This window comes from Hemibagrus wyckioides, linkage group LG29, assembly GCF_019097595.1.
Source record: "Hemibagrus wyckioides isolate EC202008001 linkage group LG29, SWU_Hwy_1.0, whole genome shotgun sequence".
Lineage (NCBI taxonomy): Eukaryota > Metazoa > Chordata > Actinopteri > Siluriformes > Bagridae > Hemibagrus > Hemibagrus wyckioides.
In genome coordinates, this window is record NC_080738.1 from 10,500,385 (window position 1) to 10,528,287 (window position 27,903).

At 40.5% G+C, this 27,903-nt stretch overlaps 3 protein-coding genes across 3 annotated transcripts; 2 read left to right on the forward strand and 1 right to left on the reverse strand.

Moving 5' to 3' along the window:
• Nucleotides 1-202: 202 nt before the first annotated feature.
• On the reverse strand, nt 203-13,506 carry LOC131349449 (serine/threonine-protein kinase ICK-like). The gene is made up of 14 exons (XM_058385142.1): nt 13,340-13,506; nt 11,427-11,668; nt 9,929-9,983; nt 8,298-8,419; nt 8,137-8,216; nt 7,852-7,984; nt 7,572-7,743; nt 7,280-7,447; nt 6,769-7,026; nt 4,693-4,898; nt 4,452-4,594; nt 2,146-2,259; nt 1,866-1,964; nt 203-619 (listed from the first exon to the last, which is right to left on the reverse strand). Exons 2-14 carry the CDS (start codon nt 11,525-11,527, stop codon nt 468-470), a joined length of 1,803 nt encoding a protein of 600 aa, XP_058241125.1. The 5' UTR covers nt 11,528-11,668; nt 13,340-13,506; the 3' UTR covers nt 203-467.
• A 631-nt stretch (nt 13,507-14,137) lies between these two features.
• Nucleotides 14,138-20,071, forward strand: LOC131349208 (centrosomal protein of 55 kDa-like). The gene is made up of 8 exons (XM_058384696.1): nt 14,138-14,175; nt 14,383-14,547; nt 15,140-15,385; nt 15,978-16,040; nt 16,184-16,331; nt 17,246-17,385; nt 19,203-19,328; nt 19,420-20,071. Exons 2-8 carry the CDS (start codon nt 14,392-14,394, stop codon nt 19,627-19,629), a joined length of 1,089 nt encoding a protein of 362 aa, XP_058240679.1. The 5' UTR covers nt 14,138-14,175; nt 14,383-14,391; the 3' UTR covers nt 19,630-20,071.
• Nucleotides 20,072-20,260: 189 nt separating this feature from the next.
• On the forward strand, nt 20,261-27,607 carry LOC131349209 (free fatty acid receptor 4-like). The gene is made up of 3 exons (XM_058384697.1): nt 20,261-21,569; nt 21,655-21,786; nt 22,190-27,607. The coding sequence occupies exons 1-3, from the start codon at nt 21,030-21,032 to the stop codon at nt 22,538-22,540; spliced, it is 1,023 nt and encodes a 340-aa protein (XP_058240680.1). The 5' UTR covers nt 20,261-21,029; the 3' UTR covers nt 22,541-27,607.
• The last annotated feature ends 296 nt before the right edge of the window (nt 27,608-27,903 follow it).

Consider the following 27,903-nt stretch of genomic DNA (forward strand, 5'->3'; position numbering starts at 1 on the left):
CTGACACGTTCTGTCATAAAATCTTTAAACGTATTCAAAATTTAATCAATTTTAAGGTGGTAACAAGCAATAATCAATCAGATAACACTGTGTTACTAACATTGCCCAATATACAGAACATTTCAGGAAGCAAAGACAAAAGTTTTTGTTTAAAAAAAAAAGAAAAGAACCAATTTCAGAAGGAAAAACTGATAAGACATCGAAAAAATGTAGAGACCTTTAATGTCACCAAATGCATTGAGCATATATTAATGCATACACTTTTGCAGAGATTATGCAGGAGAAGAGAAATTTGCAACAGATACATTGACACCACCACTGAGATTCTTGTGCATATTTTGCAAAATCAATATCAAAACTTTACACAAACCATTTACACAGAGGAATGTAAAAGATTATTGCTGTATAAGAAAGTACAGGTTTAAAAATCACAGGGTAGAGAAAGCAGCGCTCGTGTTAGGGTTGGCCTAGCGATGGCCGTATTTGGCAGACCAGTCTGTGCGGCCGTGAACGGGCTGAGGCCGAGATCGCATGCCGGGAGTGCTCTTGGTGGGAGACGGCACGTAAGACGACGTGCCCACGTGACTATTTGACCTGCTAGATTTCCACGTTGCATAATCTGGGAAGTTCATATGAAAAGGAATTAAATACAGCTGGATGTCCCCCAAGGGAAACACAAGAAATTCGATGCATGGGTTTAAATGCAATAATTACACATAATATAGATATTTAAACATACTGCAATAAGCTCCAGAATTATTGGCACCCCTGGTATCACCATGGTTTATAAAGAGTGATTTGAGTTTCTGTATCCTTCCTGGCAGCTTGAAGCAATCTGGCCAATTTCCTCGGACTTCTCTTATCAACACTGTGTTACTACTCACAGAACTGAAGCTCACTCAATGCTGTTTTTCACACCATACTTTCTTTCAAACTCTAGCGCAGGGGTGTCCAGTTTTATCTGCACAGGGACAGTGTGCTTGCAGGTTTTCATTCCAATCAACCACATGTGTCTACTGAATCTGGTATGAAAACCTGCACCACACTGGCCCTTTGCGGATAAGATTGGACACTCCTGCACTAGAGACTAGGAAAGATCAGCTGTTTCTGAAATACAGTGGAACCTTGGCGTATGAATGGCCTCCCTTACGAATTTTCACCTTAAGAATTGAAATTTTGCAAGAAAGCATATGAAGCATTTTCGGCATACGATCGAACGAACCCGAACGCCGGCTAAGTTGCATGAAAGCCAAGTGAAGCCAACAGTAGAGAGTTTACGAATTTTAAAAAAGCTAGCTGATTTTTGGGGCATTTGACAGATTGGTGGCATGGGTGGTCTGATCTAATTTTAGCCCAAGCTTGGTGGCTTGACTTCCTGTGAGGACCCTTGACATGGAATGCTTGGCTTGGGTCAGTTCTTTGTAAGCAGCCATACAGTTTACATACACTTCGTATTGGTAATATTTTTGGGTGACTGGAACGTATTATCTGCATTTACATATTTATTATGAGAAAATTCGTTTCACAGCACAAATTTTCACTTTAAGAACTCGCCTCGGGAATGAATTAAATTCGTATGCCGAGGTTCCACTGTACTCAAATCAGCCCATCTGGCACTCCAGTCACAGACATCACCTTTTCCCTTATTCTAATATCTGATGTGAACATTAACTGAAGCTCTTTAGAAATATCTGCATGATTTTAGATAGTAAATATTTATGTGATTTGAAACATTATCTGTTTTACAGTAATAGCCCCACCACCTTATTAGTGACTAAAACAGCTGACTAGGTTTTATGTCTTACTTAACTGGACGTGGTCATTTTGATATAAGCAAATAGATAGCATCCAGTTCTGTAACTCACTTGACAGAGTTGAATCAACTGGTGTGAGATGAACTCTTTGGGCAGCTGAACCAATCTCCTTCTTATAAACTGAGGGCACATATCCACCTGCATGCGTTCCTGCGACACAATTTTCAATTTGCCACATAAAAAGCTTATAAATGTTTCTAAGACAGTCCAAAAAGCAACTGATCTACAAACAACACTAATGAGACTGTGTATGTTGCCTGATGTTATCTATTAACATCATGTTATGCTTGCTGATATCAAGTACCACAAAAATGCAGTGTTTATCCCTTACCATGGCTTCCCCTGGTAGGAAGCGTCCCTCCGACAGGAACACTGCTGCCCTCCCACATGTTTCCACTGTAGTCCTTTGCTGCATTTACTGCTACATTCTTCTTTGTGCTTAACCCTTTCACATGCAAACACATCGTATACAAAGCTCATTACATGAAGCACGATCTGAGGACAAACTAAAATCAGACAGAATCGTTATTTGTTCGGATTGCAGCACTTTACCTATAAATGTTAAATCCCAATTCAGTTTTAAATAAGATCAGCGTATAAAGATAAGACGGAGAGCTAACACCCTCTCCTGGACAGAGCGTAAATGATGAAGCCATGCAGTTGATTTACAGTGCAGTCTGTAAGTAACTACCTGGATGCTGACAAAGTATTTGGCTTTCACTCTAAACTCAAAACACTCTGCTGGATTTTATTTTATTTTTTTTTTAAACATACCCCTGTTTTATTGGAGCAACAAAAAGAACATGGTCAGAATCCAAACCAGCAAACCCAGCACAGCTGTGAGTTAAAGTCTACAGGCATGTATGGCTAGCAGTGGAGCTGTAGAGCTCTTTTCAGGATGTAACAGCGAGATGATTTCTGAAGTGCAAGTGTACAAAATGCTGGCAAAGCGATCACACCGTACATATTAAAGTGTTTTGTCAAAAGTCGGTCATTACGATGGTCATTTCCTCTGTCTGAAATAAAATCGGTCAAACTCTATCCGAGTCTTAATAATGTGTTATCCATGCCCATGTCCAGCAGAAGGCCTATGATTCAAGAAATTTCAACTACATTCTGCTTTATCCATCCATCCATCCATCCATCCATCAGTGTAGTCATTTCTGGCATTTGGCAGATGCTCGTATCCAGAGTGACTTAAATTTTATCTCTTTTTTTATAGAACAGAGCAATTGAGGGTTAAGGGCCTTGCTCAGGGGCCCAGCAGTGCCAGCTTGGTGGTCCTGGGATTCAAACTCACAACCTTCCGATAAATAGTCCAACACCTTCACCACTAAGCTGCCACATCCCCCAAGATTGGATGGATGGATGGATGGATAGACATCCAGAGAGAGAGAGAGAGAGAGAGAGAGAGAGATAGAGAGAGAGAGATAGATAGATAGATAGATAGATAGATAGATAGATAGATAGATAGATAGATAGATAGATAGATAGATAGATAGATAGATAGATAGAAAAAACTGGGAAGTATGAAACAGCTTCATGCTGTTATAATGGCAAATAAACCCAAATTGATTGAACATAGCTACACAAATAGAAGCAACATACACAAATACATAGAAAATGATTAGATATTAAAAAGTCATTCAACATCCTGCTCTTCTTTGAAACCTCACACTTCATTTAGATTTTGCCATTGCCACTGTATTTGTAGCTATCCTACAAATACAGTTTTGTGTCATCCTACACCATCCTCCTACAGGCAGTAGTCATACACTTTGGTCAGTGAACTCAGCATGCCTATAATGTGCATTAATCATGTTAATCATTGATGTTTTGGATTTCACGATGATCTGGAAAAAAAACCCTTATGTTTTAAACATGAGATCTGGAAACAACTTCATTCCACTTTACAGAGAACACTAAAAATAAAAAGGCTGTGAAATGGCTGCCTACGGGTTCAGCAGAAACTCATGAGGAAAATCTGCTGATGTAAAGAGGTCATAAACCACAAGCTGTGTGTGTTTTGTACACAGAAAATAAATGCAACCATTTTATTTAGAGTTATGTGAACTAGTTCAGTTACTGTGGCTGAAATGTCATAGAGTATAGTGCTGTTGCTCCCCCTATAGTTCATTCGATATAGAAGCAGCATTAAATACTTTATAAATACAGATTAAACTGTTATATTGACACAAAATTAGTCAGGACATTTTTCCGCTTTCAGTGTGGGATGTTTTTTCCTCTGTTCAGACCATTTAGTTAGATATAGATATAAAGGGCTGCTTTTTATTTTTATTTATTTATTTTTATTAAAATATTAGTAATATTAATGTAACAGTCTAAGTAAAAACAAATATTAGTACAATTTTTTAAAGCCCTAAAGTATCTTTTTTAACAATCAGCTATTAACCACCACTGTCGTGTTATATAAAGAAATTCACTGATGAACATCGACACCACAAAACAGGTACAAAAAAAATTTTTTTGATCTATGATGATCTTGATGAACATGTAGCTACTCAAAGTTTTGTCAGCATTAGCATGATAACTGCCGAGATACATGGTAAAATGTTTCACCTTTCTTTTTCCAGAAAGGGAGGTAGGCGTTTAAGTTGCAATGGCAGGTGGAAGTACCTGGTAAATATCTTGATTGCTTCAAGTAATGCTGTTTGGCTGACGCTGTCCTGGATGGCTCCTGGAAGGGCAGTGCGTTGTTTATATTTGTGACTCCATCGCTCCTGACGTTAGATAGACTGAAATCTAAAACATTTCCCAGCCTGCATATGAAAAGTATTATCAGTCCTACACAACAGCTGAATGCAAGTCAGATATACGTACTGTTATTACCTTTATCTGACTCTAGTAACATAATCACCTGTTCACGCTGCTGTCACCCTGTAGCCGTTTTTCATTGCTGGTGAAAATGGGTTTGTTCAGAGTGGTGCTTGTAGTGTCAGTGTCCTCATAATCATCCCAGTCTTCTCCTTTCAAGACCCCTGTGACATAACCCCACCTCCTCCGGCCTACTTTGGGCTTGGATAGACTGCTAGATAAATTTGCATTCTCGGGTTCTGCAGTTAGCTGACACACACACACACACAATATTAAATCAATCTTCTAAGGTGCTTTATCTGCATCTTAAATGTAATGTTATAGTAAACACACAATTCACATCAAAAGTAATAGTTTTGGAATAAATCCAAAATTTAGAAATACCCAAATAAGAAACTTTGATATTCCTTACAGATTAGCATGTTATGTTAAATGGAACCCCAAGTCAATTCATTTGCTCCAGACGAAACATAAATTCATTCGTTGCCCAGCATTCAGGGAAAAACCACAGTGTGCCCATGTTTCAGTTGCTCAGAAACCTAGTATCAGCTAACATGATGTAATAACATACGGCAAGCTTGTTTGAGCTAACTAAGTGCAATAAATATAGGCTAACAAACAAGTATATGATGAACAAGGTGTCAAGGGCACACACACAATGGAGGTTCTCTCCTGACACTGCACGTAAAAGCTACTTTTCAAGGCTGGCTTCCATCTTCATTCTCTCTCTGCATGTTTAACCATGAGGTGACTGTATGGCATATATACACCGATCAGGCATAACATTATGACCATCTGCCTAATATTGTGTTGGTCCCCCTTTTGCTGCCTAAACAGCCCTGACCTCTCGAGGCATGGACTCCACTAGATCCCTGTGGTATCTGGCACTAAGATGTTAGCAGCAGATCCTTTAAGTCATGTAAGTTGTGAGGTTACAGGACTTAAAGAATACTTTTGATAGATACTGACCACTGCAGACCGGGAACACCCCACAAGAGCTGCAGTTTTGGAGATGCTCTGATCCAGTCGTCTAGCCATCACAATTTGGCCCTTGTCAAACTCGCTCAAATCCTTACACCTGTCCATTTTTCCTGCTTCTAACACATCAACTTTGAGGACAAAAACTTGCTGCCTAATATATCCCACCCACTAACAGGTGCCATGATGAGGAGATCATCAGTGTTATTCACTTCACCTGTCAGTGGCCATAATGTTATGGCTGATGAGTGTATGTACTGCACTTTATATTGCTTGGTTTTGTTAAAAGTTTTCACATACATGTGTGTTCCTGATTCTGAAAAGATTTTCTGTCACTGATAAAAAATAAAAATAAAATTGTGTGGTGCAGGAGGTGGTGGGATTTAGACTGAGTAGCACAGACTATAGTAGCACTGAGGTATGTTACAGTCTCTGCATACTAAATAAAAACGTTTTGTGAAGATCAATAAGCAGAACATTTCATTCTTTGTTGTTTGGTTGTTGAACTGATTGCAACTATGAATAAAAGGCTACTAGTCTGGATTTGAATTCAGATGTTTACCCACTATTTATTAATTATTATGACTGAAAGAATTTGTAAGATATGCAATTTGATCAGCCCACATTATTAGGAACACCTGTACTTTTATGCATTCATGCAATTATCCAATAAGACAGTTTATGTAGCAGCAGTGGATACAAGCTCACTCGGGTGAAGTGTGTAAAACTGGCTCAGGTGAAGTTTGTATAAAGGCCAGACGATGCATTTCCAATCTTCAACTGACCAGTTTGGCTGAAAATGTGCCCAGTACACCCCCTGATTCCTGTTCTTGGCTGACAGGAACCCGATGTAATCTTCTGCCCATCTGCCATAATGTTGGACAAAGCTTTGTGCATTGTAAGATGCTTTTCTCGCCATTATTGTAAAAAGTTTTCCTTAGCCTGTCTTTTCAGTTTGCACTATTCTGACCATTCTCCTTCGAACCGTTATCAACATGGATTTTACACCAAAGTACCACTCTCTCCACAATACACACACACAGATGATGTGTTCTTATTACAGTGGCAAATAAGTCTTGAGTTCAATTCTGAAAAGAAATTTTTCACTTTTCCAAACACAACACACAGTGGCAGCACTCACCTTGCTCTGCAAGCCTTTGTCATGTATTTGAGGGAAGCGGCTCTGCGCCGCTCTGTCCGTCTTGACCTCTGGCCTTCCCTGCCTTTTCGGTGGCTCTGGATGGTGCGGAGGTTGATGGGTTTTATCAGGTAAGGGGAAGGTTGGGATCTGAGGAGGAGGATCAGGCCTGTGTTGCGGAGGCTGCGTTGGTCCTTGGTCCTGAATCTGCTGTGGTGCTCCAAGGACCTGACCCACTTGAAAGTAGGGATAGCGCAAGGCCTGAGATTCGAACAGCATCATGAGTCAGGGTTAGAACATGAGGAATGATTTTGGCGTCACATTTTTAAAGAGAATGAGCTTCCATAACACTGTAGTGGTGGTGTGCAGTATTATAACTCAGATCTGCTGAGCCTGAAGAAGAAGAATGAGCTGAAGCACCACTAATGTAAGACAGGGGAAGGGGCGGAGCATCTGAAGGTTGACAGGCTTGGTTACAGACTTATATTTACAAGAATTTGTAATTTTGTGTCACCTGGCTGGGTGCTGGGCGTTTTTTGGGGTCCCACTGCAGCAGGTCTCTCATCAGCTGAATGGCTTCGGAGCTGGCGTTGGGGATCAGGGTGGCTAGGTTGGTGGGCACGCACTGTGGCCAGCGGAAACTCATGGAGGCAGCTAGATGGCATCCTTCAGGCCAGTCATTCTACATGGTCCGGGTACACAACCAAACGTTCACAGAAATGCACAACTAAAAACAAACCATTTCAACTTCGAGCAAAATAGATCATTTTCTTTACCAGCTTTAATAACAGATATTTTTTGAATACCTTCTTTGGAGTTCCCAAAACCTGGCAGATCTTGAAAATAGTGTCCACCTCACTGGAGCCAGGAAACAGAGGTCTGAGCGTGTAGAGTTCAGCCATGATACAACCTACAGCCCACTGGTCTATAGGAGAGCTATAGTTTGTGGACTTGAGAAGCACTTCTGGAGCTCGGTACCTTTTGGGTATTTAGGGTAGAAAAAAAGAAGAAATGTGTGTATTGTGTCTTGAGTCAGCAATCTGCATCGATGTTCATAACATCACACAAATAATCACAAGGCGCTACCATCTTGTTGACACGTAGTCGGTGTAAGGGGGACGAGATCGGATCTCTCGTGCCAGACCGAAGTCGGCGATTTTCACGAGCTCGGGACCCATGCACAAAAGATTCTCTGGCTTCATGTCCCTATGAAAAAAGCCTAGAAGAAAGACAAAGCTGTTAATGGATATTAAACACAAAGATAGGAATAGCAAACATCTTTAACAAGACCACAAAGATTTAGGTTCTGATGAGCAATTCTTCTTGATGTATCACAGTACATTTAATAATAAAAGAGTCTGTGAAAGATACCATGTTTGTGAATGAAAGCAAGTCCCTGTAGAATCTGAAACATGATATTCCTCACTGCAGACTCTGGAAACATGCGTGCTCTGGAAAAAAAAAATATATATATATATTTTTAGAGAGAGCGTGATGACGTCTGTAGTCTACAGCATATTTTTATCGATTACCTTTCTTTCATTAGCTGGTAGAGGTTCTCCTTCATATACTCGAACACGAAGTAGAGTTCATCATTTTCCCGGATCACCTCCTTCAGTTTGATCACGTTGGCATGGTTGAGTTTCTTCAGGGACTAGGGAGTGAAAGAAATCACTGTTTTGCTAATCGATACAACAAACCGCTGAATCTGAACATTTTTAATAAATAGGTTATTATGGACAAGCCTTGGAAAAACAAAACAACAAAGCAGGATGCTGATGATGTGTTAGTGAACTGTTTATCGAATAGAAGTGTCCGTTGCAGCCTAAAACCAAGAGAGTGAGAGCTGATTAGAACATAGGCAACATAATCTCGTCGGCCACTTTATTAGGAACAGGACGGTAATACTTGGTAGGACGCTGTAGCTGCAGGATTTCATGCACTGGGCTGCTGCCAGATGATTGGCTGAAAGACACCTAATGTTCCTAATAAAGTGTCCACAGAGTATATTGTTAGGGTAAGAGCAGCATCTTTAAGAAGGCGTGTGCTGATGTCCGACTGTACAGTATACCATGTGTGTGAAACAATATCTTGGATTTTGTTCTCATATTTATAGTTCAGCTTTGATTTTAATGAATTCTATAATCAAAAACCAATTAAAAAAAAGAGACATATACACCGATCAGGCATAACATTATGACTAACGAGAGATGAGGAGACAGTCAGTCGTCTTCACGTCATCATGGCACCTGTTAGTGGGTGGGATATATTAGCCAGCAAGTGAACATTTTGTCCTCAAAGTTGATGTGTTTGAAGCAGGAAAAATGGACAAGAGTAAGGATTTGCGCGAGTTTGGCCAAATTGTGATGGATAGATGACCGGATCAGAGCATCTCCAAAACTGCAGCTCTTGTGGGGTGTTCCCGGTCTGCAGTGGTCAGTATCTATCATTAGTATCCTTTAAGTCCTATAAGGTGAGAGGTGGGGCCCATGGAGGCCCTACAGGACTTAAAGGATCTGCTGCTAACATCTTGGTTCCAGATACCACAGCACACCTTCAGGGATCTAGCGCAGACGATGCCACGTGGGGTCAGGACTGTTTAGACAGGAAAAAGGGGACCAACACAATATAAGGCAGGTGGTCATAATGTTATGCCTGATCGGTGTTCATCATAAGAATAATACATCAGCACATGCCTGTTTATAAGCTCTGTAATTCCATGCATTAGAGAGGATTCATCATTATCACATCACCATCATCTAGTACATGTACTTGATAGGCTGCCTGCTTGACTGCATGCTTTTTTTTTTTTTAAATAAAATTAGGATTAGAACAGGGGACAAGTGAAGTTAGAAGCACTGCAATATCAAGACAGACACAGACACACACGAGTCACCTACTATCAGTGTGCTGCTGCAGAAATTCGGTACTTTTTATTTGTTTTTAATGTAGTGTGCCAGCAATTATGGACAAGAAAGCGACAAAACAATCATCAGAAATGTAAGGACATGTACCCCCCCCACCCCACCCCACCCCACACACACCTTCAGATCAGCTGAAGCCGAACATCTTTTATGAGAAATGACTTGTATGTGAGAGAGAGAGCATTCAGAGACATGAAAGCATGACATTTAATGAAAATCTTGACAGCAACTGTACGTACCTTGACCTCTCGGAGATTCATGCACTCCTCCCACGAATAGAATTTCCTTTTCATTCTGTGTAAAGAATCAAAATAAAAACATATACTGACTCATGATCACTGATGATTAAAGAAATAACAGTGAACCCACTAAACATGACCATCCAACCTGCAAAAACAAACCCTGCAGGAAAGGACAAAACAAACACAAATTAGTCAGGATCTTGTTTTCCTTGAACATCTCCCTGTGGAGAATCATGAACTCCACAGCTGCTTGGCGGTCCGTGATTTAGCATTCTTTACAAATGAAAAGTATCAGGCTAGAACATCGACAGTTGATCTAAGTATAAGAAAAACAATATCCTGATAACCTGATCATGAATGCATTTTGCAGCGTAGTACTGTTTCATTACGTTAATTCTTTACAGATTAGACGACTACGTAATCTGGTGCTGCCAAACCAATTCCCTTAATACGCCGTTGACTTAAATCAATGGAGTCCTCCAGGGCTCTTGTTCATGTCCCTTCTCCCATCCTGCTCAAGTTAAAAATAGAGCACGCACTAAACTGTGGCTTTCAGAAAGCCTGACAGATGTCTACATAATCACTAGAATGGAAGGCTTTAAACCCTGCCTTCCTCCGCAGCTGAAACAGGCTACTCGACTGGTCTGAAGACGCCCTTGTGACATTCTTGTGCTTGGGCTTACTGAAAAGGCAGAGAATGCTTCAAGTGCTACGAGTGGAAGATGTGACCTCACAGTCGTTCTCAAAACCTCTCAGCCTCTCATTAAACAATGGTCTTGATCTGATGCTTAGACAGGCAGGGGTAGGTAAAGGACCCTGTGCTTAGGCAGTTTTGGTCTAGGTCTCTGCACTTGATTTGGTCTAGGTCTCTGCCTGTCTCGATTTGGGGCTCTGCATCTGGCTAGACTTGGTCCATGTCTCTGTGCTCAGCCTTTCTCAACCAGGTCTCTATGCTTGGCTAGGCTTGACCCAGGTCTATGTGCTTGGCTAGGCTTGACCCAGGTCTATGTGCTTGGCTAGGCTTGACCCAGGTCTCTGTGCTTGGCTAGGCTTGACCCAGGTCTCTGTGCTTGGCTAGTCTCAGTCTGTGGCTCTGTGTTCAGCTAGTCTCAGTCTGGGGCTCTGAGTTCAGCTAGTCTCAGTCTGTGGCTTTGTGCTTGGCTAGTCTCAGTCTGTACCTCTGTGCTTGGCTAGTCTCGGTCTGTGGCTCCGTGCTTAGCTAGTCTCGGTCTGTGGCTCTGTGCTCGGCTAGTCTCAGTCTCTGTGCTCAACTAGTCTTGATTTGTGCCTCTGTGCTCAGCTAGTCTTGATCTGTGGATCTGTGCTCGGCTAGTCTCGGTCTGTGAATCTGTGCTTAAATAGTCTCACAGCTACAGCCATGAATTTTCTTTAGTAATTACATTTATCTGATCAGAAGATTATTTATGAATATGACCCCGATCCTCACACACATTCTACTACAAACAAACAGCAACGTTAGAACAACTTTACTCACTTCTTAATAGCAACAAGTTCACCAGACTCCAGGCAGCGGCTGAGTGTGACTGAGCCATAGGTGCCGTCGCCAAGCTGCCGGAGGGCAGAGTATCGGTTCATAGTGCGTTTTTCTTTCTCAGCATGACGCGCAGTGGCGCCTGTCACCTGTTCGATGGCCGCTCGAATGCAGCCAGGGTCTGTGGTTACAGTGGGGTTGAGGGACGGGCCGTGAAGTCATGATGTTCGTGTCCACAACACCACCTACAAATGACAGAATGACAGTGTCAGCAGATTATTAAGCACTCCACACATACAGTGATCTGAAATTTAATGAACTTTAAAGCAACTGTTTCTAACTGCAGTGGAATGAAATTGAGACGGTCCAAACAACAGACCTACGATTAAAGAAAATGGACGCAGACCTTAGTGGTAATGAAAGCCAGAATTAACCTTTGGTGTTTTTTTGTAATATTTCCACAAAGTATACACTTTATAAGAACAACAATAATAACAGCACATTGCTATCAAATGATCAAGAAATGGCAAAAGTTTTTTCCTCTTTCAACATGTTTTGCTTTAGATAAACAGAGAGGCGAGGAGAAAGGAAGTACGCAGGTCTCGGTGCTCGCAGAACTGAACTGCTCTCATGCAGTCTATCCACATGCTCAAGAATACCTTAGTGTACTTGCAGACATTTTTACTGACCATCCTCTCTTTTATTTATCCTCCCCTTTTAACATTGCTAACGTTAAAGAAAAATCCTGCCTTAACGACTTTATGTGAAGCCACTGACTGCCCTATAATACGAACACCAATGGGATTTAACCCTGACTTCATCTTTATCTAGATAGAGCGATGCAGCAGCACTTTATTATTATTAATCTATCCAGCTGGATTAGGAGCAGGATTCAAACTATCACCACCATCGAGACCATCACGCTCGTCGCTCATTCATTGTGTCGGGACTCTACTGTAACTGGTCCTGGTGAACTTTCGTAATTGTCATAGACTTCTACACTTGATCTCTCATTAATACGACATTGAGAATGTGTATGCGCAAGAAAAGAAGCCCTTGTTTCTAGGAATAACTACGTGATCCCTCATTTTCTTCTGCTATTGTGCACCCAGACATTTACATGGGGTCCTGGGGTAACTTCCTCTGTTTACAGTCGGCCCTCTGTGATTTAGTTTCTATCCGGATCGCCCGTGTCGGTGTCTTCTTCGTCCTCTGAGAAGATTACAACCTTCTCAAGATGACACTGGTCAGCTGATCGTTTTAGTCCGGTCTGTGATTTTCGATAAAACACCTCCTGAGCCGAAATGAATAATTGATCCTTCTCGTATACTTTCTGATTATTTTTTATTTGTCGCTGCAACGTTGGCTCTCCCCAAACTGAAAGAAGAGCCTCTTAGGGAATGGAGATTATATGATCACATGACCCTGATAAACTAATCCGGTCCAAATAGGGATAATGTACAGGGACTAGCAACGCCCCCAAGTGACGTCACACAACCGCTACCTTCTCATGGAAATAATGAAAACAACAACAAATTAATCACAAGCATTAATAAACACATGGAGAATATTAATGGTGCTGTATTTATCATGGGTTTCAGGCTGAAGGTTTCCTGTATATATATATATATATATATATATATATATATATATATATATACTATAAGGGAAGCATCCAGAAGTGATTTAGCTCAGGCTAAAGCTATCTAAAATAACAAATAACAACACTGTGGTGGTTAACATAAATAAAAACAATCACGTGACCCATTTCCTGCCTGTATCAGACAGCATCACTCCTGTGTGAATGATGTTAGCTAAAATCAGCAGATTTTTCTCCCATTTATTCACACACCCCTAAGCTCGCTAACGGCAGCTACACAGCCCGTAGTGTGGCACGTTATCTTCAGATTATTTACCTGTCGTACATCGTAAACCAGTCCAGTCTGTGGGTTATAACCTTAACTCTAATCCCATCTGCAAATCTCAGTGGAACAACAGGAAGCCACTCCGTCCTTAACAACTGCCGAGTGAGTCACACAACAAACAGAAAAAAAAAACAAACAAACCCTTCTCTCGACCCACCCGTATTCCGACAAATCCCGCCTCCCTCATTATGATTGGATATACCTTTCATAAGCTCTAACTATTATCCAATCCAAATGCAGGAACATCACCGTGCTAGCCAATCATACAGCGGGATTTGCACTACGGGTGGGAAAAGGATAAATAGGGCTGTGTTTCAAATTGTGTACTCCCGCACTGAAGTGTGTACACTACAGACCGTTATTCTGAGTAGTATGTACAGTGTTGCCAGATTGGGCTCAATTGTGTTTCTTTTGGTCGCGTCGCACCGGGTAAAAAAGTGCACTGTGGGCGGGTTGATAAAATCTTGGCTGGTTTTTGATGCAACTTTTTGACTATATACATGATATTCTATTCAAACGAATAAATAAAGTGTAAAGTTGGCGTTTTAATTATATGGTTCAGTTTAGCCAATAAGGTTCAGGAGAGTCTGTCCAGTCAGACTTGATTAGCGGGTTGTTGTAATCGTTCTATTCGTTAAGCCGATATCACAAAGTTATTAACTGTGATAACTGTTTGTTACTGTATTAGTTATAACAGTAGGAATGTTGGGTATATTTTTTAAATGGGCAGGTTTTATGCTGTAGTTGGGGTGAAAATCATCAGTCCAATCTGGCAACCCTGAGTATATACAGATTGGGACGTGACCGTTAACGAGAGCGAATCTAAGGTGCATTTTCCCAAATACTTATACTCCAAATAATGTTGATATAATTAAAGACAGTTATATATTTTGTTTTAGACACATGGAAAGGTAATAGCTAAAGATCAGTAGAGAACTTTTTGTTGTTAGTTAAATTAGTTGTGGCTAACGTTAAAACAGTTAGCAAAGTAGCTAACTGGCCGGATTTTATCTAAAAGTTATGGTGTTTTTCAGGGTCAGAAAATGGCGTCTAAACTTTCTGGACATTCCAGGAGTTTCTCCGATGGGGATATTGATCAACTGAGGAAGGAAAAGGCTCATTTGCGCAACACACTCGATGAAGTTTCTGACCAGCAGGGGGCGCCACCACACTCCCAGGACACCCAGGTTTATTTAGAGGTAAATGTGAACACTTTAATCCAGCCATGAGGGTCACAGTGCAGTGATACAGGGACTAATAATTTTTTCAGTTTGGGGATGACCCCCTTCCTGATCCAACATGACTGCACACCAGTGCACAAAGCAAGGTCCATAAAGACATGGATGAGAGAGTTTGGTGTGGAGGAACTGCACAGAGTCCTGACCTCAACCTGATAGAACACTTTTGGGATGAATTACAGTCGATACTGTGAGCCAGACCAGAACTGTGGTGTCTGCCTTTACATGCACATGAATTTAATATGGAGTCGGTCCGCTATTTGCAGCTATAACAGCTTCAACTCTTCTGGGAAGGCTTTCCACAAGGTTTAGGAGTGTGTTTATGGGAAATGTTGACCATTCCACTAGAAGCGCATTTGTGAGGTCAGGCGCTGATGTTGGACGAGAAGATCTGGCTCACAGTCTCCGCTCTAATTCATCCCAAAGGTGTTCTATCAGGGTTGAGGTCAGGACTGAAACTATGCAGCAGGATGTTCGTATAAATATTATGCAACAATCCTTCCAAAGGTCTCTTTCTTTTCCGCCCCTGTGGGTTTTTTTTTTAACTTTGAAGAGAATCCTTGCACTGGAAACACTGAGAGAGAGAAACTCACAGCAGATCCTGGCCAAGGATCAGGAAATCGCCTCCCTTTGGCAGATGCTTCGGTCAGACAGTGCAGAGGTTGTGAGCAGCCTTCAAAACCAAGTCAGGCAGCTAAGAGCAGAGGCTGAAGTGAGAGAAACACTCTTTCAGTCCCTCCAACAGGAGACAGAGGAGATGAAGGAAAAATTGGAGGCTGTCTTAGGAAACGCAAGCAAGGTAGGTCTCTCTCTCTCTCTCTCTCTCTCTCACATACCCTGCATCTAAATAACGTTTTCAACAAACGCTTTCGTGTTTCCAAATGCAATTCACAGCCCACACCCTAGATGGCAGCATTTGTAAATAAAGATCATAAAGCGACTACAATCTGTTTTCTCATATTCGCTATATCAGTCAAGTTTATCAGTATAAATAGTCATCTAACATAGCGCTGAGCCCTGGGTTTCTCCTGTAAAAAGAAAAGGAGGGAAATCAGTCAGAGGCATCGCGTAAACAGTGGTCATAGCTGTGGGATGTCCAGAAAAAGAAAGAAGTTCTGTGAAGAAAACCCCCAAAATTTCCCCAAAAAATCTCCACAGGGCAGTAAGAGAAAACATCTACTAAAGTGATGGAAGCCACTTGGGGAAGGCTGACATGTTGCTGTGATAGTCAGATGTCCACAAACCTTTGACCATGAAGTGTTTATTATTATGTACGACATGAAATGTGTTACAGTACAGTTTAGCCTCGGTACCTGGTCTCAGTTAATGATTTTTTGTTGCAATGAGTCAATTGTTATTAGGATTAAAGAAATGAAGTAATTTGTGGACAGAGCACTGCAGATGGCCGGACTGCCACCGGAAACTCCACATTGATGCAGGAACAGCTGATAGACGTGAGTGCGATGTCATGGTCCCAAAATGCTTTCTCACCAATTCCATTTCTAGCACAGTGCGACTGAAATGATCTGGGGGTTACATGCTCTTCCATCTGCAAGAGAACATTTCTGTTGTCTTTCTGTTTGCTGTTGAAATAAAGGCCTTAGAGAAGAACCAGCAGTGGCTTGAGTATGACCAGCAGAGAGAGGCTTATGTGACGGCACTGCTAGCACAGAAGTATCAGCTGGAGCAGGAGCTAAATAAAGCCCTACTAGAGAAAGAGATAGAGCGTGATACTGCAGGTGAAGGTGTGATCACTTTTACAGCTTGTGTAAGAGCGTGTGTGTGTGTGTGTGTGTGTGTGTGTGTGTGGTTTTTTCACACTTGCATATCGTTGAGCTTCTTATATTCTTATTTCCCACTTTCTCTGTGCCCTGATTATATATAAAGTGCTTGAAACTAAAATATTTTGTAACATAAAGATACACTGTTCAGGCATAACATTATGAGCACTGACAGGTGAAGTGAATATCTCCTCATCATGGCACCTGTTAGTGGGTGGGATATATTAGGCAGCAAGTGAATCAGAGCATCTCCAAAACTGCAGCTCTTGTGGGGTGTTCCCGGTCTGCAGTGGTCAGTATCTATCATAAGTGGTCCAAGGAAGGAACAGTGGTGAACCGGTGACAGGGTCATGGACGGCCAAGGCTCATTGATGGACGTGGGCTGACATCAGACGAGCTACTGTTGCTCAAATCGCTGAAGACGTTAATGCTGGTTCTGATAGAAAGATGTCAGAATACACAGTGCATTGCCGTTTCGGCAGCAAAAGGGGGACAAACACACAATATTAGGCAGGTGGTCATAATGTTATGCCTGGGCAGTGTATATTATATACCAGAAATGAACCCATGCACAGTTTATCAATGCCACTCTGCAATTTAGTTGATAATTGAACCTCTTACAAGCTACTTGAATGGATCACAAAACACACAAACAGGTCACTGGGTGAAATGACTATGCTAAATGTCTCCTTGGTGTGAATGTGTGTGTCCATGGTGCACTGTGATGGACACCTTGTGCCTAGTGTTCCTGGAATTGGGCTTTGGATCTGTTATGACCCTGACCAGGATACAGTTGTTACTGAAAATAGATGAATAAAGTCCCAGAGTTTTCCCCATTATCAAATATAATTGATTTTTTATTTGATTACTTTGTACAGAGCAAGAGGTGGAGATACTGCAGTGCTATGAGAAGCTCGAGAGAGAACAACAAAAGGTTCAGCAGCTGCTCACTGAAAACCACCAGATGGAAAAGGAACTGGTGGAGGAGAAGCTGAAGTCAGCAGAGCTTCAACAGCAGGTAGAGGCGAAGTGCTACCCTTATACTCTTATAAAGCCTTGCGGAATTAGGATTTGGATAACACAATGTGTCTTTTTTTAATATATATATTTTAACACCAAATCTTACCTGCATGTGTACTGGGAGTGATAAATATGTAGGCATATATGCTGTCATCTGCATAAGACTGGCTAATGTTAGCATTGAGCTTTAAGCCACTCTGACATTCAAGCGCTTAAAGCCTAAGATACAATACTGAATCACACAAAATTCAACTCATTATGATTAATAATAATTATATTTAACATATCTTGAGTGTCGGAGTCAGCTAGCATCGGCGCTCCATGTCTCTATGTCTTTTGATACCATTTTAACATTTAGCTTTTGCCCACTACGACATTCATGTACAGGTCGGCTTTTTACAATTAATGGCAATTTGGTTTCCATATACTGAGTGACATGTTATGGTACACACACACACACACACACACACACACAGCTAGAATCAGAGCTCCATGTCTGCAGTGTGCTAGATGGCTTTACAGTCCCCTCCTAAACTACTGGATCAGCAAAGCCAATTCATTTATACTATACGACAAAGACATTTGAGTTTGAGCTCAAAAGCTGGATATGTGAAGGGAGTTTAGATTTTTTTTAAATCAGCTTTTATTTCATAGTATTTACATCTAGAGTATAGAAAATAAACATACTTTTATAAATAAATTATTTATTATTATTTATAACTAAATAAATAAATATTAGGCCACCCAATTTCTGGGCAAGCAAATGTATTGAAACAGAAAGGTCTCAAAGTAAATAACAATTAATAATAAAGTAAATACAACTTTGGTTGCTTGCAGTAAGTGTGTCAAGCCTGCGACTCACTGACATCAAATCGTTGATTTCTTCTTTGGGATGCTTTTCCAGGCTTTTACCACAACCTCCTTCAGGTGTTGTTTGTTTTGGGGGGGTTTCCCTTCAGTCTCCTCTTCAGGAGGTAAAATGCTGCTTAATTAGGTTAAAGTCTGGTGATTGACTTGGCCAGTCTAAACTCCTCCCACATTTCCTCATGATAAAAACGTTTTGGTGACCAATGTACACAAGTTTTGGGACGTCTGCCTTTACATGCGCATGACTGTAATATGGAGTTGGCCCACCCTTTGCAGCTATAACAGCTTCAACTCTTCTGGGAAGGCTTTCCACAAGGTTTAGGAGTGTGTTTATGGGAAATTTTTGACCATTCCTCTAGAAGTGCATTGTGAGGTCAGACACTGATGTTGGACGAGAAAGTCTCTGCTCTAATTCATCCCAAAGGTGCTCTATCAGGTTGAGGTCAGGACTCTGTGCAGGCCAGTCAAGTTCCTCCACACCAAACTCACTCATCCATGTCTTTATGGACCTTGTTTTGTGTACTGGTGTGCAGTCATGTTGGAACAGGAAGGGGTCATCCCCAAACTGTTCCCACAAAGTTGGGTGCATGAAATTGTCCAAAATGTCTTGGTATGATGCTGAAGCATTAAGAGTTCCTTTCACTGGAACTAAGGGGCCAAGCCCAACCCCTGAAAAACAACACCTGAATTCAGTGATTTGGAGGGGTGTCCCACATGAAAAATAGGTAAAATTGTCAGACATGATTTTAATGCTAACCTTGTACCTCTTTCCATGTACTGTGAGGTTTAGTTTATACTATGAGCACACTCCACTTGACAACACAACAAAACAGTCAGCTCTGACCTCCATAGAACCAACAAGGCCAAGATACAATAGAAGCTTTCAATTGCCATATTCAACTGTTGTGTTATCATGGTCAACAATGATGCTTTTTTGGCCATCCTCAGATTCAACTCTCTGCCAAGGACCTTGAAGATAAGGAACGTGATAATCAGCATATCCAATCACAACTTAAGGGAGCTCTGAAGGAGCTGCGAAGGGCCTTGAAAAAAGTGGAAACATTCAATTCTGAGGTAAGACCCACTAGTCCCAGTACATCCCCCACACAGATCAAGACATGTTAAGTATGAGCTGTTGAGTTGTACTGTACATTGTGGACTGCAGAGAGCACAGAGAGAGACGGCATCATCTGTGTCAGGTGCCTACCCCGAACTGGAGAGAGTCCACAAAGAAAGTCCTAAGTGCTCTTCATCATCCCCTGGAGCTCTACTGGACAATAGTTTTCTGGAGTGTCCCAATTGCGGAGTTCAGTATCCATCTAGTGGCCATAGAGAGCTTCTGATACATATTGATCTCTGTTTTGATACAAATTAATGTTAAGTTAATGTTACCAGATTAACATCCACAACATTTTAGAATTGAATACAACTAAATGGCTATTGGAAAAATTTTTTGATATTCACTGTTCACAAGTTCTAGTTTCCAGTTATGCATAAATGTTTAATGTTCAGTATTCTCTGCTATATGTATTTGTTCATTCAATTAAACGGGTGACTTCTGTTTATTTCAACATGCACTAATGTCAATATGTAGTAGGTTTCTCACCCCATTCCAGTTCATTATGTTAGACAAACTGACTCACTGTAGCATCTATTGCCCTGCATTTATAGAGGGTATGTAAATGAGTGGAACATCAACACTTCAAATCATCTCGAGAGACTTTGTGATCAATCGATTAGAAGGCATCTCTGTTAAAACTGTATACCAAAAAGCACTACTGTCATCACTCAATCACCAGAAATTCACGAAATAAAAGACTAAATGACCAATAAACCATTTATTCACAAGGTGTTTGTGCTTAGCTTCTAAAAACTATCACAGACGCCTGGATGGACCAAATGCAAATTCTCAAAAGTTGGTCACTGATGTCATTGTGGATGTCAGGTGAGCTTCCTGCTTTACATTATAGCATTTTTCCATCACTGAGTCAACCATAACCCGAGAAATACTGGTTTTGGAGCCAACGCCTAACCCCCAGCTCTAACTGAATTGTTAAGTGTCACCCCAAAAGAGCTGGTTCTGTCAGCAAAGTGATTCTGTCTCAGCATCAAGACACTGCTGGTCTGGAACCTAGAAGATTGATGTTGGTTGTTTGAGGCAGTATTATTTCATCAGTATTTTCATGACCACCATAATAAATAAACGAATGAATCAGTCAATAAATAAATAATACGAACTGTGTAGAGGTTTGTAGATTAAACAAAGATGTGTCTTTATATATATGTAGTTAATAGAAGGAGCTCTAAAGTTCCTGGTAACAGAAAATATATTGATTACTAAATGGACTTTGTGCAAATATTGTGTAAGTACTATCAAATGAATGAAACATTACCGTATTTACCCAACAGGGCAAGTGTTATTGTAAACGCTTTTTAAACATCTCTGTTGTCAAGGAGGTCTTCATGACATTAATGTCACAGAAGATTACAGGTGAAGTAGTGATCGCAGAATTAAGCCTGATAGAGAGAGAGTTAATGACAGAGAGTTTGTCTTCCTCCAGCCCCCTCCAGAGTCCCCCGATCAGACCTGTAAAAGCCTTTAAATGTAAAGAAATTAGTTTATAGGGTTCAGGGAGCAGTCTTAGCAAACAGCTGCAGGAACAAGGAAGTCGTAATTGTCGTGGCAGGTGGAGTTATACTAAAAGGAATGACGCAAGGAGTTTAACTCTACAAAAGATCCCACCTCGTGTGCCATAGTCCATGTGTCACTGAGGGATGATGTTACTCTTAATGGAACCTACATCTCATCTTCATGTGCAGAACTTTTCCCATTTCACCTGCTTCTCGGAGCTTCAAGATTCATACTGGTTAGTGCCAGTAATTGAGACCATGGTCCTACTGATCCTCTTTTTAGTTTCAGTGGTTGGCAACATTGGCGCAATTGTCCTGGTTATCCAAGAGAGACGACTAGCTAACACCTCCATCTTAATCATGAACCTTTTCCTGGCAGACCTTTTGTTTGTCAGCACTGTTCCTTTTGTCATTTCTGTGAGGTGGACCAAGGCTTGGAAACTGGGCTCTGCTGCCTGCCACTTGATCCTGTACTCCATCAGCGTGAGTGGCGTCGTTACCAGCACCACACTGGCCGGCATCAGTATCGAGAGACTGCTTGCAATCTTGAAGATGAAAACTACGCCAAGCCTAAATCCCAGATTGACACATGGAGTGCTATTTCTTATCTGGTTCCTGTGTGCTGTTGCAATGTTACCTCTGTCTCTGTTCTCCAGAGTGATAACAGTCAGCTCCCCTCAACAGGTCATGATGGTTCCCTTTGTTTGGTTTGTTATATTGCTCTAGCAAGGTTCGATAACGCATTATAGTTCTATGTCTTTGTTCACAGGCAGAAATGCATATATGCGCTCTTATATGGCCGCATATAAAGGTCGAGATTGTGTGGTATGCCGTCTTCCTTGGATTAGGCTTCCTGGTACCGGGTTCTAGCATTGTAATCTGTTACACCAAAATCTTACAGGTAAAAGAGAGTACGGTTTTCAGATATGATGAACAGTTCTGTCTAATTTTTTAATATGTAGCAGATACTGACTGAACGAATAGACAGAAAAATTGCAGTCAGTTGTCGACTATTAGCATTTATTTCCATCATCGACTTTATATAATCATTGTAGAAGGCAGCAAAAAAAAAATACATATTAGTGTATTAGTCTTAGTCCTGTCTTTGCTGTGAATCATTTATCTAAAGTGGGAACAGATGGTGTCATGAGAATGTGTTATAGAGCAGTGAAAACTGCACAGAACACTGGGTTGCAAAGCCTCAAATTAAGAAGCAATGTTTTATGTAAAAATACTACTAATAATCATCATCATCATCATAATAATAATACATGACACTGAATCTTTCCCATTGCTGAACACAGATCAAGCAGCGTTCCCAAAGGAGACTTCACTTGACCACTTCGCACAGACAAGCACAGTCAAGCGCAGTGTCTAAACAGGACTACAAACTTTTCCGCACACTCCTTATTCTCATGATATCCTTCTTCATCATGTGGAGTCCCATCTTTATCTTCACCTTTCTCATTCTTATACACAACATCCAAGCTCATCTTCCCATTACCTCCTCTACGTTTGTCTGGGTGCTGACCTTCACCATGGCTAACTCAGCCCTGAACCCTGTCCTCTACAGTCTTTGCCAGCTGAAACATAGATGGAAAAGGCTTTGCTGTGCCACAGCAATCACACCAGGTCAAAGAGCTGTTACTCAGTAGGAAAATAATTGTACTTATCTAATTCTTAATTCGTCTCTTTTCCCTAGTACTGACTGCATTATCTGTCATACATAATTTGATGAAATAAATCTATAAATAAATTATCTACATCTCATAAGCAGAACCAAGCAACTGGCCAAACATAAAAATGTTTACATGGCTACAGTTTGTAAACAGTTCATATTATTATTAATAAGTGGCAATGCAATTTTCTTTCCTTATCATTATAGTCAGTATGCTGGCAATGTGCAATAAAAGAAAACAATAAGCTTAGGTAAATGTTGGTAGAATGCTATAATTGTGAAATAAAAGAGTGCCACCTTATAGTCTTATCAAAAATTGTAACAATAGTATCACCATAAACCGTGATCACGGCGTTTGGCTTATCTGCCACATGATATTGGAGAAAATGAAATGTTGTAGATGGTGTTTGATGATCATCTTCTTTGTATGTGTCTTTAGAAACATGCTTCAGAAAGGCAAAAATCATTTTACTCCAGGTCTATGTTTTAGTTTTCACAGACAAGTGTTGACAAGTTAACCTTTTATGAGGAGCTAATATATTAGGCCGGCTTGTTAGGGTGAAAAAGAATATTTGTACAGTGTGAGCAGCACTGTTTCTTCTCTGTTATTACCACAATTGGGTATAATAGACCTCATTAGCTCCGAATGAATGGATTTTCTTAGGTTTAGAATATCACAGAGATGTTCCAGGTCCTGATATATAATCTATTTCCTTATTCAGTAAAGTTACCTCATTAGCTTTTCCTGTAATAGGAACTAGCAAATCAGTTTAGAGATGGAGCGATCTGCTCTGCAAAGTTCATTGACAGTCTAGGAAATCAGCATGTATACTATATGGCTAAAGGTTTGAGGACAACTGATATCATATTCATATGTGGCTCTTGTATACTGTAGAATCAGAGTTTCCCTTCACTGGAACTAACTGACAGTGCCCCTGTGCACAAAGCTAGCTCCATGAAAACATGTTTTGCCAAGGCTGGTGTAGAAGAACATGAATGGAAAGCACAAAGCGCTGACCTCAACCCCACCGAACACTTTTTGAGAATTTGGGAGATTATTATAACAGCAAAAAGGGGACTAAATGTGGAATGGGATGTTCAAAAAGAATATATGGGTGTGTGATGGTCAAGAGTTGGGTATACAATATAGTGCATATTCATATAGATGTGTAAAAATGTATGGTGTATCTTAAACGTAGTTGTTTGTACTGTATCTGTGCAAGATTGATGGTTCGGTTCTAAATTTTCAGACTGCAAGACTGTGATTACATTCATTGTTCTGCTTTACTGAGTGGGCAGGGTGGCTTAGTGGTTAGCTTCAGACCTCGGGGGTTGGAAGTTTGATTCCTTCCTCCGCCCTGTATGTGTGGAGTTTGCATGTTTACCCTGGATGGAGGGATGGATGGGTTACGCTTTTCGTGCTTTAAATCTGACAAGCATTAAGCTGACAAATCTGATTATGAATAACACAGAATCTAGTGATTGCTACTAAGTATTCTATTAACTGAGTAATTTCAATGTTTTTTAGGATTCCCCAAATCTTGCATCCAACTGATCTATATTTATTTTACCAACTACTACATTTGTGGAGAATTGTATTAGTATTAGCATCTTTAGTAGCCGGAAAATCCGATAAAATTGGGATGAATTGGTAATACGCCACTTATAAGTATTGGCCCCCTTACACGTTTCTTTTCTTTTGTTATTCAATGATTTATTCTCTCTGTTATTTCCATAACAAGGCACAAGCCGGGTCATCGTTTTTCACTACAGCCATAGCAAGACAGTAGGCTAATTAGGACGGTTAACTAAGTATGACGGATATATCCAGATGACTGGACTCTAAATTAGCTCCAAATGGAAAGAAGGATTTTATAGCTTTCAGGCAAACAGAATCACTATCAGGTGTTTAAAGGTGATGGTGCGTTACCTTTAATTAGGCTTTAAAATGGTGACAGCTACTTCACTTTGATCATGCTAACAGTCAAATAACTGTTTTAAATGAACTTTATACTGAACTACTTCTACGTCTTCACTCTCCCCCTCTTCCCCCTTGGCTTTGAACAGCAACTTATGTGAACACACCTACTACTATTATCATCTGAACCACGGCTCACAGCGCATTAGTTAGAAATCGGCCTCCCGAGACTACACGCCCTATAACTAACTCTTTGACAATATGGGGAGGAATAACTTACCGACATCCACGCTCCACAGAGCTGGGCTTTATTATAGAGAAAGATATAATTGAAAAAAGCTGCATGAAATCCAGTGTGTAGGCTCATGTCAAATACACTTGTCTGATGAGGCATTTTTCGGCTATGTTTATTGAAGCATGGTGGTGGTAGCATTGCGTTGTGGGGATGCTTTTCGTTATCAGTGACTGGGAATGTGGAACAATAGCTTGATGGAGCTAACTACAGCTCAACCCTAGAGAAAATACTGTTCCAGATTGCAAGAACAAAGAACCTTGGCAAAGTGAATATGTTGGAATGGCCCACATCGAATTGAGAAACTCTTTCCATCCAATCTGACAGATCCAAGACAGAGCTGCAATTGTGATTACTGCAGCCAAAGTACTGACTGACCCTGGGGGCTGAATATTTATGCAACCAACAAAAGTCTGCTTTTTTGTTTATTCAGTCCTGGTCATTTCTGTCCATCACAATCTTTCAAAATCAAACAGAGATATGACAGGCTTTCGTTACTGGATGTGAAGCTAAGACAAATAAATATGCTTGTTTATTTAGACAAATAGCATAATCAACCATCTATGGGCTGCTTTTTGAGAGTAACTATATCAGCAGTGTCTGCAAAACAGCAGACTGGCACATCTGTACTATCTCCATGCATTATCTCTCATTGTTCCTGTGCAGCCTGAGCAGTGGTTTCTAATTCTCTCTGGTTTGTGTTTTCTTCCACGCAATTCAGCTGATCCTTTTTTTAAACAAAACCTGAATAGGCGAAGGATGCAGTCTAGGTTTTGGTGACCACATGTCTCATACAGAAGCAATTCAATCTGACAAAAGGAAAAAATGGGATAATCTAACCAAGTCAGCTCAGATTGCAAGCACCAAAGAAAGAATTAAATGTAACGACATAGAATCAGAAAAACCTGGAAGAGGGTTACGTTAGAAATCAGAAGAGTTACAAAAATAAACACTGCACACTGCTGGCTTTTATGAAAGTAGACACTTAGGGCTTTAAGCATTTTATAGTTTTTCAAGTGTTTCTGTTTTTACCAAGCCTTCTGGTTTCTATTTATTCATAGAAAAGTTACAAATCTTCATAGCAAGTGGTGGTGATCTACTTCATCCACTAAAATTTTTATGTAAGGTTATATCCCAACAGAGGGAAAAACATCTCCCACTAAAAGCCAGCCGTGTCCTGACTCATTTTTTATCAGACTTGCAGCAAGAAAATAATTTTTTGTTTATACTTTGATTGAAAATATCCCAAACATCCATTTCCATTTCACAGCAGAATGGACCGCTAGTGTAGGTTAAATCACAGCCCACAATTCTAACAAACAACTTTCTATTTTCGCTTACTTTACTGTGTGTAACAGTGTTGCAGTAAGAATCATGTCTTGCCTGAACTGTTTACTGGGCCAGAACACAGAAAGTAAACTGATCTGAAGCCTGAATCTCGCTCCCACACCCTGGAAAAAAAAAAAGAAAGACACCAGAAACATGTAGTACAAATGCCAAGGCTCCCTATTTCAACTATTCCAGACTTATGTGATTAAGATGTTTAACAATAAATACAGATATAAAATTCACCTCCTAAAATATTTTTTTATGGTTTATGACCATAGACCATTATATAATAGACACATTGGCCTGTGCTAGATAGAGAAGATGGACGTCTCAAGAGCCAGTTTATTGCACTTTGCAGTTATTGAAGGTGAATGAATGAATCTATGTGCTCCCGGTTGTTGTGACCTTGTCAGGGCATCTATTAATTAAAGTAAGGTACAACCATCCTTCATTCTGTCAGTATATCCTTAGAAAAGGCTTTTGCATTAGTGCTTTAATGGTTTGTGGGATAATTACTTTTGATTAGCAATTTTTTTTACTTTCAAGCCTTTCTGATAGAAAACCACCAATACTGGGTTCTACATAATACTTCCCCCATATAGACAAAACTGAAAAGAACATTACAGGCGTACGTATATACCGGTTGAGATTATTACTAAGGCCCCAGTTTGTCATTTTATGAAGAAACCAGAAACTACAGATTACTCCATCCCTGTGCAGAACTTAAGCAGACCTATACACCGATCAGCCATAACATTATGAGCACTGAGAGGTGAAGTGAATAACACTGATTGACTCTTCATCATGGCACCTGTTAGTGGGTGGGATATATTAGGCAGCCAGTGAACATTTAGTCCTCAAAGTTGATGTGTTAGAAGCAGGAAAAATGGACAAGGGTAAGGATTTGAGCGAGTTTGATGAAGGGCCAAATTGTGATGGCTAGACGACCGGATCAGAGCATCTTCAAAACTGCAGCTCTTGTGGGGTGTTCCCGGTCTGCAGTGGTCAGTGTTTATCAAAAGTGGTCCAAGAAATGATCAGGGTCATGGGCAGCCAAGGCGCATGTGGTTGAGTGAAGGCTGGACCGTGTGATCCGATCCAACAGATGAGCTACTGTTGCGCAAATTGCTGAAGAAGTTAATGCTGGTTCTGATAGAAAGGTGTCAGAGTACACAGTGCGTGACGGGTCAAGGCTGTTTTGGCAGCAAAAGGGGGGCTCAACACAGTATTAGGCAGGTGGTCATAATGTTATGCCTGATCTGTGTAAATAGTTTAACTGCTGACTGCTGCAAAGTTAGATGAAACTCATATTTATTTTATTCATTTATTTATTTTATTTTTAAGAAAACTGTGTCTGGATTTTGTTGACTTCACGTGACTACATTCAAAGTGACCTGAAAATAAAAACGTGGCTGATTCACTCCAGGTGAGAAACTCAGCTCAGATTGCAAGCTGTTATATAATCAACTCCATCACAACACATACATTATATCTAAATGTAAAGGACATATTCCGTAATTCCTTCCATACTCTAAAGATTATACAGTTTCTTTGCTAAATAGCATGTTTGCTATCAGCCTGGCTTGTCTGCCACATAAACCCCATCTACATTGTTTCTATAGAAATGCTAATGGATTAGAACAAGCTCATTTATATTAACCTGTGATTTCAATAAAAACACTCTCAGAGCTGCTCTTATAGAAAATCATTCACTCTGGTGGACCAATCAGATTCAAGCACATCACTTGGGTATTAATATAGGACAGAAATTTTATTCAATTTTTATTTGTACCACAAACAC

Excerpts from the sequence above, each read along its gene's own strand:
- LOC131349449 (XM_058385142.1), bottom strand. The coding sequence starts at position 11,527 with ATGAACCGATACTCTGCCCTCCGGCAGCTTGGCGACGGCACCTATGGC. Across the intron at positions 9,984-11,426 it reads GAACTTGTTGCTATTAAGAA|AATGAAAAGGAAATTCTATT; the intron begins GTGAGTAAAGTT and ends TTCTTTACACAG. Across the intron at positions 7,027-7,279 it reads AACGCCCAGCACCCAGCCAG|GCCTTGCGCTATCCCTACTT; the intron begins GTGACACAAAAT and ends TTCGAATCTCAG.
- LOC131349208 (XM_058384696.1), top strand. The coding sequence starts at position 14,392 with ATGGCGTCTAAACTTTCTGGACATTCCAGGAGTTTCTCCGATGGGGAT. Across the intron at positions 16,041-16,183 it reads TGCAGGAACAGCTGATAGAC|GCCTTAGAGAAGAACCAGCA; the intron begins GTGAGTGCGATG and ends GTTGAAATAAAG. Across the intron at positions 17,386-19,202 it reads CAGCAGAGCTTCAACAGCAG|ATTCAACTCTCTGCCAAGGA; the intron begins GTAGAGGCGAAG and ends GGCCATCCTCAG.
- LOC131349209 (XM_058384697.1), top strand. The coding sequence starts at position 21,030 with ATGATGTTACTCTTAATGGAACCTACATCTCATCTTCATGTGCAGAAC. Across the intron at positions 21,570-21,654 it reads CAGTCAGCTCCCCTCAACAG|GCAGAAATGCATATATGCGC; the intron begins GTCATGATGGTT and ends CTTTGTTCACAG. Across the intron at positions 21,787-22,189 it reads GTTACACCAAAATCTTACAG|ATCAAGCAGCGTTCCCAAAG; the intron begins GTAAAAGAGAGT and ends TGCTGAACACAG.